The sequence below is a fragment of the Charadrius vociferus genome, unplaced genomic scaffold (genome assembly GCF_000708025.1).
Source record: "Charadrius vociferus isolate BGI_N301 unplaced genomic scaffold, ASM70802v2 scaffold266, whole genome shotgun sequence".
Taxonomy (NCBI): Eukaryota; Metazoa; Chordata; class Aves; order Charadriiformes; family Charadriidae; genus Charadrius; species Charadrius vociferus.
In genome coordinates, this window is record NW_009649114.1 from 2145783 (window position 1) to 2159948 (window position 14166).

The 14166-nt window shown below is 59.1% G+C and overlaps 1 protein-coding gene across 2 annotated transcripts in view; it reads right to left on the reverse strand.

The window, feature by feature from the left end:
• The window catches only part of ATP2B4 (ATPase, Ca++ transporting, plasma membrane 4), a 28584-nt gene that overhangs the window by 4707 nt on the left and 9711 nt on the right, over positions 1-14166 (reverse strand). The window contains exons 6-20 of one of the 2 annotated variants that reach the window (XM_009888232.1): positions 13382-13417; positions 11577-11738; positions 11256-11470; positions 10922-11164; positions 10560-10801; positions 10006-10240; positions 8266-8445; positions 7908-7995; positions 7439-7545; positions 5590-5781; positions 5276-5489; positions 4605-4816; positions 4124-4231; positions 3578-3760; positions 1008-1208 (exon numbers count right to left, since the gene is read on the reverse strand). In XM_009888232.1, coding sequence (XP_009886534.1) covers positions 1008-1208; positions 3578-3760; positions 4124-4231; positions 4605-4816; positions 5276-5489; positions 5590-5781; positions 7439-7545; positions 7908-7995; positions 8266-8445; positions 10006-10240; positions 10560-10801; positions 10922-11164; positions 11256-11470; positions 11577-11738; positions 13382-13417 — 2618 coding nt within the window. Of the gene's footprint in view, positions 1-1007; positions 1209-3577; positions 3761-4123; positions 4232-4604; positions 4817-5275; positions 5490-5589; positions 5782-7438; positions 7546-7907; positions 7996-8265; positions 8446-10005; positions 10241-10559; positions 10802-10921; positions 11165-11255; positions 11471-11576; positions 11739-13381; positions 13418-14166 lie in introns of those variants that run through there. The other variant, XM_009888231.1, reaches the window with a different exon arrangement.

Consider the following 14166-nt stretch of genomic DNA (forward strand, 5'->3'; position numbering starts at 1 on the left):
CGCGTGTCTCTGCATACACTGAGAACCAGCGTGTGCAGAACGTGCCGGGCACCCCTGAGCCGCTGCAACGGGGCAGCGATGCTCCGACTACCACAGGGGGACCAGCGGAGCCCTGTGCTGTCCCCGCAGAGCTCCAGGGCAGCAAAGGGCACACTTACGTGCACGGGCTCGCTCAGCTCTGTCTCGCATGGCATGCAAGTTCACAGGCGGGACCAGAGGAGGCTGCTTGCTTACAAGCTAGCTCTGAAACAGCGGAATGAGCTGTAGGTGAGCGGCTTTGAGCAGCTCCGATGTGTCACCACCGGCCAGCTGAGCTACGGTAACCGGCTGCTCTCACGCACCGTCCAAACTCCCAACCAAGGCAGGAGCAAAGACGCCTTCTCACAGGCGTGCAAGAGGCAGAGAGCACACAGGCAGCCCGTTACCACGGCTCAGCCGACCCCAGTAGCACACTTACTGCTGTGGGAAGGTCTAAGCGGCCACTCTGCCTCCAAACAGATTTACAGCTTCGGTAAAGCAACGCCTCTGCCCATCCCTGCCCGCCTGGGGCATCCTGGGGCTGGGCAGAGCCGCATCGGAAAGAAACGGCAGCTTTTGGGTGTAGCATGCCCTTTTCACAGCAATGCTTTTAGTTACTTATGAACACGGGGTTCTTTTAACAAGAACTGCCAATTTTTGCACCCCTCAGGAGAGTGGACTCATACGTCAGTCCTGCAAAGGAGGAGAAGAGGTAAAAATGGAGGAAGCAACAAGGAATGTGGGGGGGAAAGGACCAGAAAGTATCGTAAACTTGTTGAAGATGCAACAGCATAAAAACTTTTCTTTGGTTTTTGTTTTCTTTTTGTTTTGGTTTGGTTTTTTTTTTTTTTTAAATGCTGTCCCACCCCATCCTTCATTTGGGAAATCAGTGTGCGCGAGTCAAGGGTTAGAGGGAGAGAGAACAGGCTGGGTTAGGTTGGTGCAGGTGCTCTCTGTGGTTATTAGAAGTCATGCATTGTAATAGACTATCACTCACTGCCCGCAGGAGGAGATGCAGCAGCAGCAGCAACAGCAGAAGTGGTGGGAGTGGAATTGACGGAGGAAAGAGCTACATGGGTTGGGCTAGAAACATTTTTTACATCGTGGTGCTGGCTCACGATGGAAGGCTGTCTCCTGAGGGCTCCCTGCAAAGAGGAGGCGCCGGTCTGGAATGTGTAAACTACGTCCATCTGCAAAGAACCAGAGAGTGAGATAGCGTCGCCCCGGCCAGAGACAGGGAGAGGGGTCGGGGATGGAGGGGAGCAGGGAGGTTGGGCAGACACACAGGGACATGAAGGAAGAAAGAGGACGGAGAGGTGGGGAGAAGGGAGGAGAGAGGAGAGAGTTCCCCCCCAACCCCGCGCTCCTGTAAACCCGCACCGGGTTCGGCTGGTGTTTCTGGGAGCAGAGGAGAGGTCGGCTTCCAGCCTCTGCCCCGCTCCCGCAGGCGCGAGAGGGGCAGGGTTTATCCCACCACCAAGCAAGAGACTGCGGTGGGAGGGAGCGACAGAGGAAACACCTTGAGTTATCCCAACAATCTGCAGGAGGAGCGGAGAAAGAGAGAGGGTGGGCAGAGGTGCGAGCTGGCAGCCGGTGGTCCGGAAAACTGCACCGGGAAAGGGTTTCTGGTCCCTCAGCCCCATGGGATGTACACGTGAGGGACTGAATCCTGGGACACACCACGCACCCGCAGCTCCCGCGGCAGCCGGCCGTGCTGGAAGACGTTTCAGTCTCACGGCTCTGCAAAAGGGCTGGGAAGCAGAGCCGGTAGGGACGGGCAGGGATGCGGCAAGGCAGCACCCTTGGTGGTGGGGCACAGTTGCTCTGTGGATGCACGCCGGGGCCGGAGGAACTGAGCGGCAGCCTGGTGCCGCCGTGGCTTCCCAGACACTTCGGAGCGGGATTGTCCCCAGCCCTGTGCCAGCCAGCCCGCTGGCAGAGCGCACAGCCCTGCGCCGCCCCGGCTTGCCCACCTTGGCCACATGGCTCCTCGGCAAGGGGCACCTCCTCCAGACCCCTGTGTAGCTCTGCTTCACCCTGGAGGTATTTTACACGCTGCTTCACTCCCTTCCCTGGTTTGATCTCCCTCCACGGAGGGACCCCCTTTTCCCCAGCGCGCCGGGGTGGCTCGCGGGGAAGAGCCCTGTGCTCTCACTTAGGACACGCTGACTGGGGACAGAAGCCCCCAAGGCGCTCAGGTTGGACCTACCGGCTGCTCTGCTCGATGCACAGGGCACCACAGCCAGGAAAGGACTTGCTAAAGAGGCTCCAGGACGTGCCAGCGTCCAGGAGCATCCTTCACCTTGCAAGAGCTTGTTTCAGCCCAGGTCCACCATGGCTGGAGGGAGATAGCTCGGAGGCTCCGGGCTCCACGCCTGGCTGCTGGTACTGCAGCCGTTCGTGCCTACCGGGCTTCCAACACATCTGGACTGCCTCCCGAACAGCCCAGTGCTCCCAGCACATCTTTCATGGGAATGAACCAGACCGAGCTGGCAGCTCAGCCCCCCGTAGCGCCCACGACCAGCTCTGCCCTGCGCCCCCAGAAGAGCCTGGCCGCCCCTCGCAATGGGCTGAACCTCACCGTGAAACCATCAAGGCAACATCTCACAGAGGAGAAGCAAAAGTTAACATGGCCCAACACGGCTGCTGTGCTTGCTCCAGTCCCCCTGCCTGGGCCATTTTGGTTACCTCCATTCGCGGGAGGGCCGGAGGAGGAGGAATGACAGGTAACACAGCAGCCCCGTGTGCCAGGGGCCACTGGGGACCTGCAGCTCTCCTCCATGGGGCAGCTCTGCCCAGGCCTCGAGGAAAGACGAGGGGCAGTGACCTCGCTGCGGGGAGCTCGCCCTGCCCTGCCCAGCCAGCAGGCTGGGGGAAAAGAAACCCATCTTTTCAGGAAAAACTGACTCAGGGAGAAACAGCGGATGTAAAAACCATATTAACAGATAGATTCTCCTCTCATTCTGTGCTGTGGGGCCAAGAGCTCCAGGCGAGGAGCCCGGAGAGCTGGCAAGGAGGGGTGGCAAGAGCCGTCAGCCAAAGGGCCATTGGGAAGAACGGAGAGCAGCAGAAGAGTGAGACCGGAGAGGGTCTCGTGCAGGCAGACCCCTCCTGGGCACGTTCTCCCCGGGGAGCGGCATCCCAGCAGCAACCAAGAGCAGCTCCAACTGCTGCACAACTCGCTAAGAGCCCGGGTGGCTCCGTGGCCTCCCCACAGCTTCCGAGCCCCCTCCACTGCTGCGCGAGGTGCCCATCAGCAGCACGTCCAGCCTCCTGCAGACCAGCCTGGCCTCAGGCTGCAGGGCACCGTGCTCTGCAGCAGAACAGAGCCGTGCCTCCCCCTACCCCGAGCTGTCCCCAAAAGCCAGGCTGTCCTGGTTCCCCGACCAGGGCAGACCCAGAAAGGCACAGGTGGTGGGAGAAGTCTAGCCCAGGAGGCGATGGCATCCTCCGAGCAGCAGCCGGCGCCTCTTTCCAGACAGAGCCCCTGGAGAGAAAGAGAGAGAAAGAAAGAGAGAGAGAAGGAAGAGCCCCACCGGTACCCGCTGCCCCACGGTACCTGCGTCTGTATCCTGTTGAGACCCCTGAACCACAGGATCTGCCCGCGCCGCAGCTCCATTTCAGCGTGGTCGATCTCATCCACATCTTCGGGCAGCTCCTCCTCTGGGATCTCCTCCTTGGTGATGCCGTGCCCAGCTTCCTTCAGGAACTTCAGGTGGCTGGTTGGGACAGTGCAGATCAGCTGGGGAGAGGCAGGGAGAGAGCAGCTCCTTAGCCTGCAGGCTATGGTGGCACGGAGCCCACCGTCAGCCTCGACCAAGGGGGAGCACTCCTGCAGCGAGCTGCCAGGGACTCAGCCAAGAGATGCCACCGCTGGATGGATGTGCCCCGCCGCAAGCTGGGTGGGAATGAGGAGTAGCTTAGCCACCTCCTCTCCTCACTGCTGGCACGGTACTGGGATGGACCATCACCCCCTTCTAAAGCTGCCTTGAATAAATTCTGGGCAGAGCAAGGGCAGGGAGGCAGCGGGAAGGGAAAGGCAGGCTGGGCTGCGAGCACGCCGTGGCATGGAGGCACGTGGTATGTTTTTCAGACTGGCTCTTACCTGGCCCCAGAGGAGCTCTCCCACTCCGATAAAAATACACCAGAACCACTGGCTCAAGGTGAGCCCGGAGCAGCTGAACGGCTTCCCACCAAACTCCACAATGATGATCTACAGCACAGGAGAGAGCAAGTCACACACTGGTGAGCTCCAAGGGCTGCGTGGCCCAGCCAAGGGATAAAAAGGTCCCCTAGAGCCACACGTCTTTTCCCCCTTCCCTGGGATCATGAGAGGAGCAAGGACCTCCCATCTAGGCTAGGAACTTTACAGGACACCAGAGGCATGCTGGCTGGCCAGCCCTGGCATCTCCCAGCACACTCTAGACCCCAATATTCAGGTTTCGTGTCACCAAGAAGCTGCTGGAGAAGAATAAGGGGACAGGACAGAGCTGTGGGCACTGACTGCAGCAGACACAGGTCCTGCCTGCCTCATGGTCCCCTCCCAGCCCCACCAGTTTATTCCCATGCTGTTTCTGCAGCTTCACCTGAGCTGCAAACGTCCCCAGCACCACTGTGCAGAAGATGGGGTTGCGGTAGATGGCCTCGAAGACGTTCCTCTCCCCATGGATCTTGCGCGCGTTGATCTCGTTGAACAACTGCATCATGACAAAGGTGTTGAAGACGATGGTGTAGTGCTCGGTGGGTGGGGAGTGGAGCGGGGCATTTCGGCCACTGTCGATGTCGAAAAACTTCTCCCCTAAGCAGACGAGGGGTTACGGGGAGGGGATGGGGAAGGGCAGGGAAGAGAAGAGAAGATGAGATCCTGCTTCTTACTTCTGCTCTGCACTGGTGGAGATGGAATTAAGATCCCAGGCTCTTGCTGAAGATCCCTTGACCCAGCTAGGGGCACCCCATGCTAGCCCCACTGAGCACTTAGTTCCTTCAGTATGTTGAAAACCTGCTGCCCCGGCTGAAACTGTCTCTGCACCCAGCGAGGTCTTGAGCAGACCCACACCAATGTAAATCCTCTCCCTTAACACCCCTCCGCTTCCCATTCATTACTAAATAAACTCTGTCCTGGCCAGCATGGGGTCACCGAGTGCCAGCTGAGAGCAAGGGTCCCCAACACTGGTGCGGAATGGGGACACACGAGGCAGTGCTGGGACTCTGCCCCTTTCCTTTCCCCCCTGCTGTTTCTTGGAGCCTCACAGCTCACCTGCAAAAAGCAGCGTGAAAATGATAGTTAGCTGGTACACCGCATGGCCCAGGATGTTCTTCATCATGGTGCGGGAGATGAGCGGCTTGTTGCGGCCGTACGGCTTGCGCAGCAGCAGGGACTCGGACGGGGGCTCCGTGGCCAGGGCTAAAGAGGCGAAGGTGTCCATGATCAGGTTCACCCACAGCATCTGGACAGCCTTCAGGGGGGAGTCCTGCAAGGAGAACACGTCATGCCACCGAGACCACCCTCTCTTCACTCCCTGTTTCTCAGGAGCCTCCGCTCTCCTCCTGCCGAGCCCAACAGCCCCGTACCTGCGTGATACAGGCGCCCGTGAAGGCCACGATGACAGCCACGACGTTAACGGTCAGCTGGAACTGCAAAAACTTGGAGATGCTGTCGTAGACGTTGCGCCCCCACATCACCGCCTTGACGATGCTGGTGAAATTATCATCCGTCAGGATGATGTCCGAAGCCTCCTTCGCCACATCTGTGCCTGCGATGCCCTTGAGGACCAGGGAGAAAGAGATGGGGTGAGTCACGGAGCAAGCTCGGTGTCCGCCCGGCTCTGCTTCTTCCCAGAAACAGCCCCGAGAGAAAAATCCGCTGGAGCCAGAGCAGCCAGTGCCAGTCCTGTGTTCGACAACGAGTCCTGCTGCGGCTGCACCAACGCACCCGAGAGAGCGGAGGCTCCAAAGCAGCAAAGCCTTCAAGGACAGACACCGGTTCGGCTCCAGAGCGGGGCTCTGAGTCGGTGCAGCTTTGCAGCCTGTCACTGTGGTGGCCCCAGACAGGGGCCACAGCGCAGCAAAGCCGGAGAACAGCTTGTAAGCACGGCTTGCTCCTCAGGCCAGGGAGCACCGGCATCCCTGGCTGGGCATCTCTGCTGCGAGCAAGGGTTGGGAGCCCCAAATGAGGGAGACAGTTCGGCAGTGCGAAGCTCCAGCGCCTTCCTGGTGCCTCCTGCCCCGTCTGAGGGAGATGGCAGCCCCAGGGCTGCCCACCGCCTCTCCAAAGTCACCTGCAGCATCTCAGAAGGGCACAGTTTGCTCTGCAGGAGCTGGGCTCGCTGCGTTTCTCACTGCCGGCACACAGAGGCGCTCCCTTTGCAGTAATTAAACGCACCGAAACGATGATGCCCATAACCAGCCAGTTCCCTGGTGCTTTCCTGGAGAAGCTCTTTAGCTTTGCAAGACCCGTCTCAGAGGGGAACCCCGCGGCTGCTGCAGGGTATGGGCTTTGGGGCAAGCTGGACAGACCAGCCGAAGGTACCCCATCATGCCGTTTAATCCCCGCTCTCTGGAGACCCGAGGGCAGCACAGCACCGGTGCCCAGCCCCCAGTAAAACCCAGTGCCTGCCCTGGATCTGATCCTGCACACAGGGCACGGAGCCCCACTCTAACAGTCCCCAGGAGAAGACAGACTACCTTCTGCTGTTGGTCCTAAATATCCAAGTGCAGTTCTGGAGCCTTTAAAGACCTTCGAAAAAAATCCCTTCTCCCCCAAAATTTCTCATTTACTCAAAGCTCATAAGGCATCACCCAGCAGCTGGCTCCTGCTCATGAACCTAAACTTAAACAACTCACAGAAAACCTGTTAAAACTGTCAGGTTTATTTTCTTCCTTCTTTTGGACAGGGCAAAGAAAAGCAGCAAACCAGATCAGAGTTCTTCACCATAAATAAACTCCCCAAGTCAGTGCCAGCACGAAGCTCACAGCCTGGGCTGCCCGTTACGAGCCTGAGTGAAGAACCGCAGGGATAAATCAAATCACACTGAGTTAGCAGCTTCCCATGGCTCTCCTGGACCCCACAGCTCAAACCGGGGCCAGGCAGGTCCCTGCACTGGGTGCTCCACAAGCACCATGTCACCTTCAGCTCGGCCCGGTCCCTCCGGGTGGGACAGAGGAGCCCAGCCCTAAGCCAGCCTCTCCGAGGATTGCTTCCCATCAATCTTTTGCCAACAGCCCTACAAAGTTCACGAAAGTTAAATCAAACCTCCAAAGAAAGTTTCTTTTTCTCTTTTTAAGCCATCCTGTAGATTTGGAAAAGAGTTCTGCTAGTCCAGAAATAATTTCGGTGTTGAGAATAACTAAGCGTGCCATCAGTTTCTCACCCCAGAGAACGAAGGCCCCCCCCGGGGCAAAACCCACCGCCCGTCCATACCATGGCAAACCCAACGTCGGCTTTCTTCAATGCTGGGCCATCGTTGGTCCCGTCCCCAGTCACGGCCACCACCTGCCTCTGGTCACCGACGGTGCTGTCGATAATTCCTGAAATGGAGACAAGCAATTCAGAAAAAATAAGCCCTAAAGGCAGGCTCCCCATGCAGATTATGCTGCGAAAGTCACAGAATGGTTTAGATTGGAAGGGACCTTAAAGCCCACCCAGTGCCACCCCCTGCCCTGGGCAGGGACACCTCCCCCCAGCCCAGGTTGCTCCAAGCCCCGTCCAACCTGGCCTTGAACACCTCCAGGGATGGGGCAGCCACAGCTTCTCGGGGCAACCTGCCCCAGGGGCTCACCGCCCTCAGAGTGAAAAATTTATTCCTAATCTCTAAGAGACTTTTTTCCTACTAAAACCCCCGGGCAGAGCAGGATGAGGTGCTGGGGGGGGGGAGCTGGCGGGGGCTCACCTTTCACGAGCGTGTGCTTATCTGTCGGGGAGGAACGGGCCAGCACACGCAGCTTGGGCCAGATCTTATCCAGCTGCTCCTGTTCTACCTGCAGGACAAGGCACGTGTCAGAAAGGGAAGGGACCCCCCCAGAAACCTTCTGCCCCACCGGAGAGCAAACCCCAAGTGGGACAGGACAGCGCCTTCACCTCCAGACACCCCTGTGGCCGCGCTGGCCGAGATCCCGGCAAGCAGAGGGACCACTGTGTTTATCCAAGAGAGGAGGAAAACCCAGTGGGATTCAGTGCCTTATGCTGCCGGGGCTGTCGGAGAGCCCACCCACCCCCGCTGCAGAGAGGGACACGGGGTGCTCTCCCACCTCTCCCTTCTCGTTGCGGATGAGGCGGTTGAATTCCTTCCCCTCCAGGCACAAGAAGTCCTCCCCCGGCAGCAGGATGCCACACTTGGTGGCGATGGCACGGGCAGTGTTGATGTTGTCCCCCGTCACCATCCGGACGGTGATCCCTGCACGCTGGCACTTCAGGATGGCGTCTGGCACCTGGGGGACAAGGACGGAGTCAGGAGGGGGTCAGACAGGCAGGGCAGAGTATACTGGTTCGGTACTGGGGATGCTGGGAGCCAGGCAGCTCCTCTTCCACCCTCCCTAAAAAGGTTTGGGGTCAGGAACCAGCATCCACGCGTGGCTCAGCTCAGTGCTCACACTGGGGATGAGATGCTGAACTGAAAATTTCCCCCTCCAGAACCAGCTCAGCCATTTATCCCCGGGGATACGGGAAGCCACCAGGGACCGGAGAGGAAGCCTGCCCCCCGCTCGCTGCCGGCTGCGCCCCCAGAGAGGACGCCTGCCCCCCGCTCGCTGCCGGCTGCTCCCGCACCGCAGCCTCCTGCCCTCGCCACGGCTCCAGCCAGACTCGTGTGCGTGTCCGGAGCAGCTCCTCCGGCACAAACAACGCGAGATCTTCCAGCCCCTGCCCCGAGGGGAAGGCAACCTCTGCCTCCTCCCCGTCATGCCAGGGTGCAGCCAAGGCACAGCCCCGGGATCCATCACAACGGGGGCATTTTATCCGCCCCCTCCGGCAGCACGTTGCTGCGCTAATAGGTTTATCTATTACGGAGCAGTGGGGGAAGAGGATATTAGTGAGAAATTAGCAAATTGAATCAATGGCCTCCAGAGCCGGTGCAGACGAGGCATCTGTAATGCAATTCCCAGACCCAGATACTTGAACATCTAATCAGGAAAGATGCAAGCAAGGCAGGAGCACAGGGGGCGAGCTCCAAAATGTAATCAAGAGGCAGGTATCGCGGAGAGCTTATTGCATTAGCCCAGCTGCCTGCCAGGAACCAGCTAGATCAGCCCTATCCCTCTCCAACACCCCTCTGCCACCCCTACGTGGTGTCTCCGTGCACCTTTCAACCGCGTGTGGAACCAGTCTGGCTTGTGCACTGGGGAGAAAGTTGGGGGGGAAGCAGCCTGCCATCAGGTCATTTTATCTTAGAATCGCTGAGGTTGGAAGGGACCTTTAAGATCATCAAATCCAACCACTAACCTATCCTGACAAAACCACTTCTAAACCGTGTCCCCAAGTACCACATCTGCCCTTTTTTTAAACACCTCCAGGGATGGCGAATCCACCCCCTCCCCGGGCAGCCTCTTCCAATGTTTAATAACCCTTTCCATGAAAATTTTTTTCCTAATATCCAATCTAACCCTTGCCTGGCATAACTTGAACCCATTTCCTCTCGTCCTATCACTTGTCACCAGGGAGAAGAGGTCAGCCCCCACCTCTCTACCCCCTCCTTTCAGGGAGTTGTAGAGAGTGATAAGGTCTCCCCTCAGCCTCCTCTTCTCCAGGCTGAACACCCCCAGTGCCCTCAGTCGTTCCTCATAAGACGTGTCCTCCAGACAATTTTGCCCAGGTATGGGAGAGAAATGCCGGCAGCAGGGAGGTGGTCGCATGGGGCACTTCAGGGATGGATGCAGAGGAGCTGCTTGTGCTTTCGTAAGGGGCTCGTGGTCCTGAGCAGCACGGAAAGGGGCTCCTGGCCCAGGAGTGGGGCTGGGGTGGAAGACAGACAGGGCAGAGCTGGGGTTCGGTACCTCTGGCCGCACAGGGTCCTCTATCCCAACCACGGCGATGCAGGTCAGGTCAGACAGGATCTCGTTCTCGCTGTCCCAGTCTGGCTCAGCGTCAGCAGGGAAGTCACGGAAGGCCAGGCAGATGGTCCGCAGCCCATGGCAGGCCATGGGCTCTATCACCTTCTTCACCATCTCATCCCGGTCCTTCACCTTGAACACCCGGGGGTCACCGTTCTTATCCAGGATCCTGGTGCACCTAACGCAGGACCAGGACGGAGGGTGAGGGAGACCGGTGGTGGCACAAACTGCTGGCTCAGCGATCCGCTCCCCATCACCCAGCTTCCCCATCTGCAAACTGGGAACATCCCCCTTACCCACAGCTCCCTACAGCTTTACCAAAGCCACCCTGAGAGAGTTGAACGCTTTGCACAGCAGCGCCTCCCAATAGTCACCTCCTCCCTCCTCCACATGAGCACTCTTCACCCCGCAGCCCCCCAAAACAGCTCTGCGGTGCATCGAGAGCCTAAAGCCCACAGGACAGGGAGAGAACTGGGGTAGCGAGGGAGGACGGTTACTTGCGGAGGATGATCTCGGAAGCTCCCTTGCTGTACATGCGGAAGCCGCCATTGCTGTTCTTCAGCACAGTGCTCATGGACTTGCGCACCGAGTTGAAGGTGTAGACCTTGTAGAGCTTCTCCTCTGGTACTTCGTTCCGCACAGCCTGGTAATCCTGCTTCAGGTCCAGCACGAAACCCAGCAGGGCACATTCGGTCTTGTTCCCCACTTGCCGGGGTAGCCCCGCTTGCTTCTCAGGTGGCTGGAGGGGACGAAGGGAAAGGAAAAGCAATGCCAAACCTCGGTATGGCAGGATGGGAGCTGCAGGGATGGCCAATGGTGGGAAGGCCACAGGACACGAGGTTGTGCTTCTCCAACTCACCAGGATCTTGGACGTGTAGGCGGAGTTGATGGCGACACCGTTGACTATGAGGTCCAGGATCTTGGGCAGGATGGCGTCAGGGTCGGGGATCTGGCGGTAGTGGGTGTCCCCCACATAGGCCTGCACCACGGTCATGCGGTTCATGGTGAGCGTGCCCGTCTTGTCCGAGCAAATGGCGGTGGCATTGCCCATGGTCTCGCACGCATCCAAGTGTCTCACAAGGTTGTTGTCCTTCATCATTTTCTGCAACAGGCACCACAACCCGGAAGATTAGAGCCAAAAGCCTGAATTTCCCCATCATGCCCCCAGCAATCCCACCACATCATGGTCTCACCTTCACAGAGTAAGCCAGGGAGATGGTGACCGCCAGCGGGAGCCCTTCAGGCACAGCCACCACCAACACGGTGACACCGATGATGAAGAACTTGACAAAGTACTGGATGTAAATGGGGGTGCACTCTGCCAGCCAGGGCCGCCCCTGCACCCCAAACGTGTCGATCACGAAGTATAGCACCAAGATGATGACAGTGATGGCCGACATGATCAGCCCTGGGGGAAGAAGCAGCAGAGCAGCAGGTGAGGGGGTGCAGGGGAAGGGGACAGCCTTCTGGGAGAGCTCTGGGATGACAGCTCGTGCCGGGCCACCGCCACTCACCCGCCTTCCCAATCTGGACCGCCAGTCGCGTGAGCTTCCCTTGCAGCACAGACTTCTCCTTCTTGGGCACCTTCACCTTCTTCTTCTCCTTCTCCTCATTTTCCACCCCTTCCTGACTCTTCAGGGGCTGGATCTCTAAGGCCACACCATCCTGAGTTTTAGCTACAGCCCAGGGCAAAATAAGACACCACGTGTGAATAGGAGAGAGACCAGGGAAACCTGTAGGACACCACTGAGAAAGATGGTGGTGAGAGAGAGAGAGAGAAAACCCAGAACAAGAACCATTCCCGACAACACACGCATCCGAGCACATGGCAACCTCGTGTCCGGGGCCCTGCCACCTCTCTACAGGGCAGTTTTCTGCCATCTACCTCAGCCCCACGGATAAAAGATCCTCAGAGCTGACACTGGCGATGTCACCCCTGCGTTGGTCACACCTCTAAGGCAGCGCTGCAAGAAACCCTCTGGCCAGGCTTTGGGGTGGAGGCAGGTCTCTTCTAGCCTCACCTGAGGGCTGCTTTACACCCTGCGGCAGATGGGGAGCACTTTGGGCTGACCCCAGAGAGGCTCCGCTCACCCCCGTCCCTTGATGAGCATCCCTGCTCTGTGTCCCACTCCCGACGCCACCTCTGCAGTGCCCCGTGGGCAGCCCATCAGGAATCACTTGCCAGGGGAGCGACTGAGGGGGTGAGATGGAAGGGGGACGGTTAGAAATTTGGATGAAGATTGAAAAGGAAGGAGCCAGCTCCTTGAACCCCAACCCTGAGCCATCCGTTACGTTTTTGAGGACCCGAGGCAGCCAGGCTCTCACAGCTGCTCTAATCGCTCCAGTCCAGCTGAAGGTCTGCACCAGGGAGACCCAGGGTGACTGGAGGACGGGGAGAGGGATGGGACCGCTTCCCCCCACCCCAAGATGTGCCTCCTCAGCCGTCAGGGCTGGAGGAGCAGTGGTGACCCCATAACTGCTCATGGCTGCCCCGGGAATTGTCCTCTCCTGGCTGCCACCGCTCAATGGCTTCAGACACCCCAGAGCTCGCGGCCGCTCCACATCGGACACCTCCACGGTTACGACAGACCCGACACGGACAAAACAAGCACCCGGACACAGTCTGACGGGAAGGAGGGAAACTCAAACTGCTGAGAGGAGAGAGAAAGAGAGAGAGAGAGGTGGAGAGAGAGGTGCAGAAATGGGCTTCTTCCACAGCCTGCAAAGAACAGTGTGAGAAACACTGGCGAGGAGACGCTCACGGAGTCGAGGCCATGGGAGGAGAGGGTGCAACCATCGCATTGGCCAGGCCCCGTGGGACATTTCATCCTGGGAATGGTGTGAGGGGACCCACGTCTCTTCCCTAAGCCGTGCCCAAACACAAGCCCTGCACAGGGATGGCTTCTGGGGGACACAAGGATTTCAGAGCCACCAGGTCACAGCTGCGGCTCTTGTCAACGTGGATGAAGTTTGCCCCGAGAAAGGGATGCTCTGCCAATGGTCCGGGCTGCTGGAAGAGCCCTGTCCTCCCTGCACAAAGGCTTTGCCCCAGGCAGGGGCAAGGTGGCCACGGGGGAAGCTGGCCAGCCCCACCCCAGTTATGCACAGCCCCGTGGTGGGGTGCCGGAGGGCACCGCGATGCCGTGCCGGGGCCACCGGCCGCATGACCGTTGCACCCTCTCCCAGGACAACGAGGCGAGAGTCCCGCCGGAGCAGCAAAGAGCACAGACTGATGAGAAGAAGGAAGGAAGGAAGGAAGGAAGGAGGAATGCTCAGTAGTTAGTGTGGTGCTGGTTCAAAGGATGGAGAGGCTGGTTACCTTTGTTGCGATTTTCGGGGGCTCCGGTTTTTTTACCTGTTCAAAGAGAAAAAGGGTGGAGGGCTGAGCACATGGACCCAACGTTCACCGTCCGGCTGGTGGGACGGCCCGGGGCCGGCCCTGCTCCCAGGGGCCATGCACTGCTCCAGCGGCATCCACGTGCAGGGCTCAGCACCCTGCGGTCACCCTCCGGACACCACGCCTGCCTTGATCCACGGCTCACGGCACCAGGGAGGCTCCGGAGCTCCCCGACTCCCCCAGGTACCCCGTCCCCAAGGCTTCAGACTCCCCCACCTGCAAAACACCCGCTACCACCCCTATCAGTGCTTCAAAGGGTGCCAGTGGCATCTCAGACCCCCGTGGGGAGGAGAAACCATAAGTGGAGCTCAATGTCCGTACCGCACGTGCCAAGCACCAGTTCTCGCTGCCTCCCAGTGCCACGGGGCACACGTGGATCCACCCGGGAGGCGCAGACTTGCCCCTCACCGTGGGCAGCACTATGCCCATAGTGGGGGGGCTCTGCCCCCCATGCCTGTGGTGGGCAAGGTCTGCACATGGGGGTCCTCCAGTGTGCCTCCACGGCACGGGAAGCAGAGTGCTGCTGCAATCTAAACCAACCTTGTGCAACAAGGAGTTTATATACCTTCCCTCCATCACGCCCCAGCACCGCGGTGGGGGATGAGCCGGTGAAGCCCCCTGCCCCGCTTCGCTCCCCAATCGGGGGCTGCGAGGCAGAGAGCTGGGTTTGCTGTGGGGCTGAGCTGGAAGGCTGGGAAAACACGGAG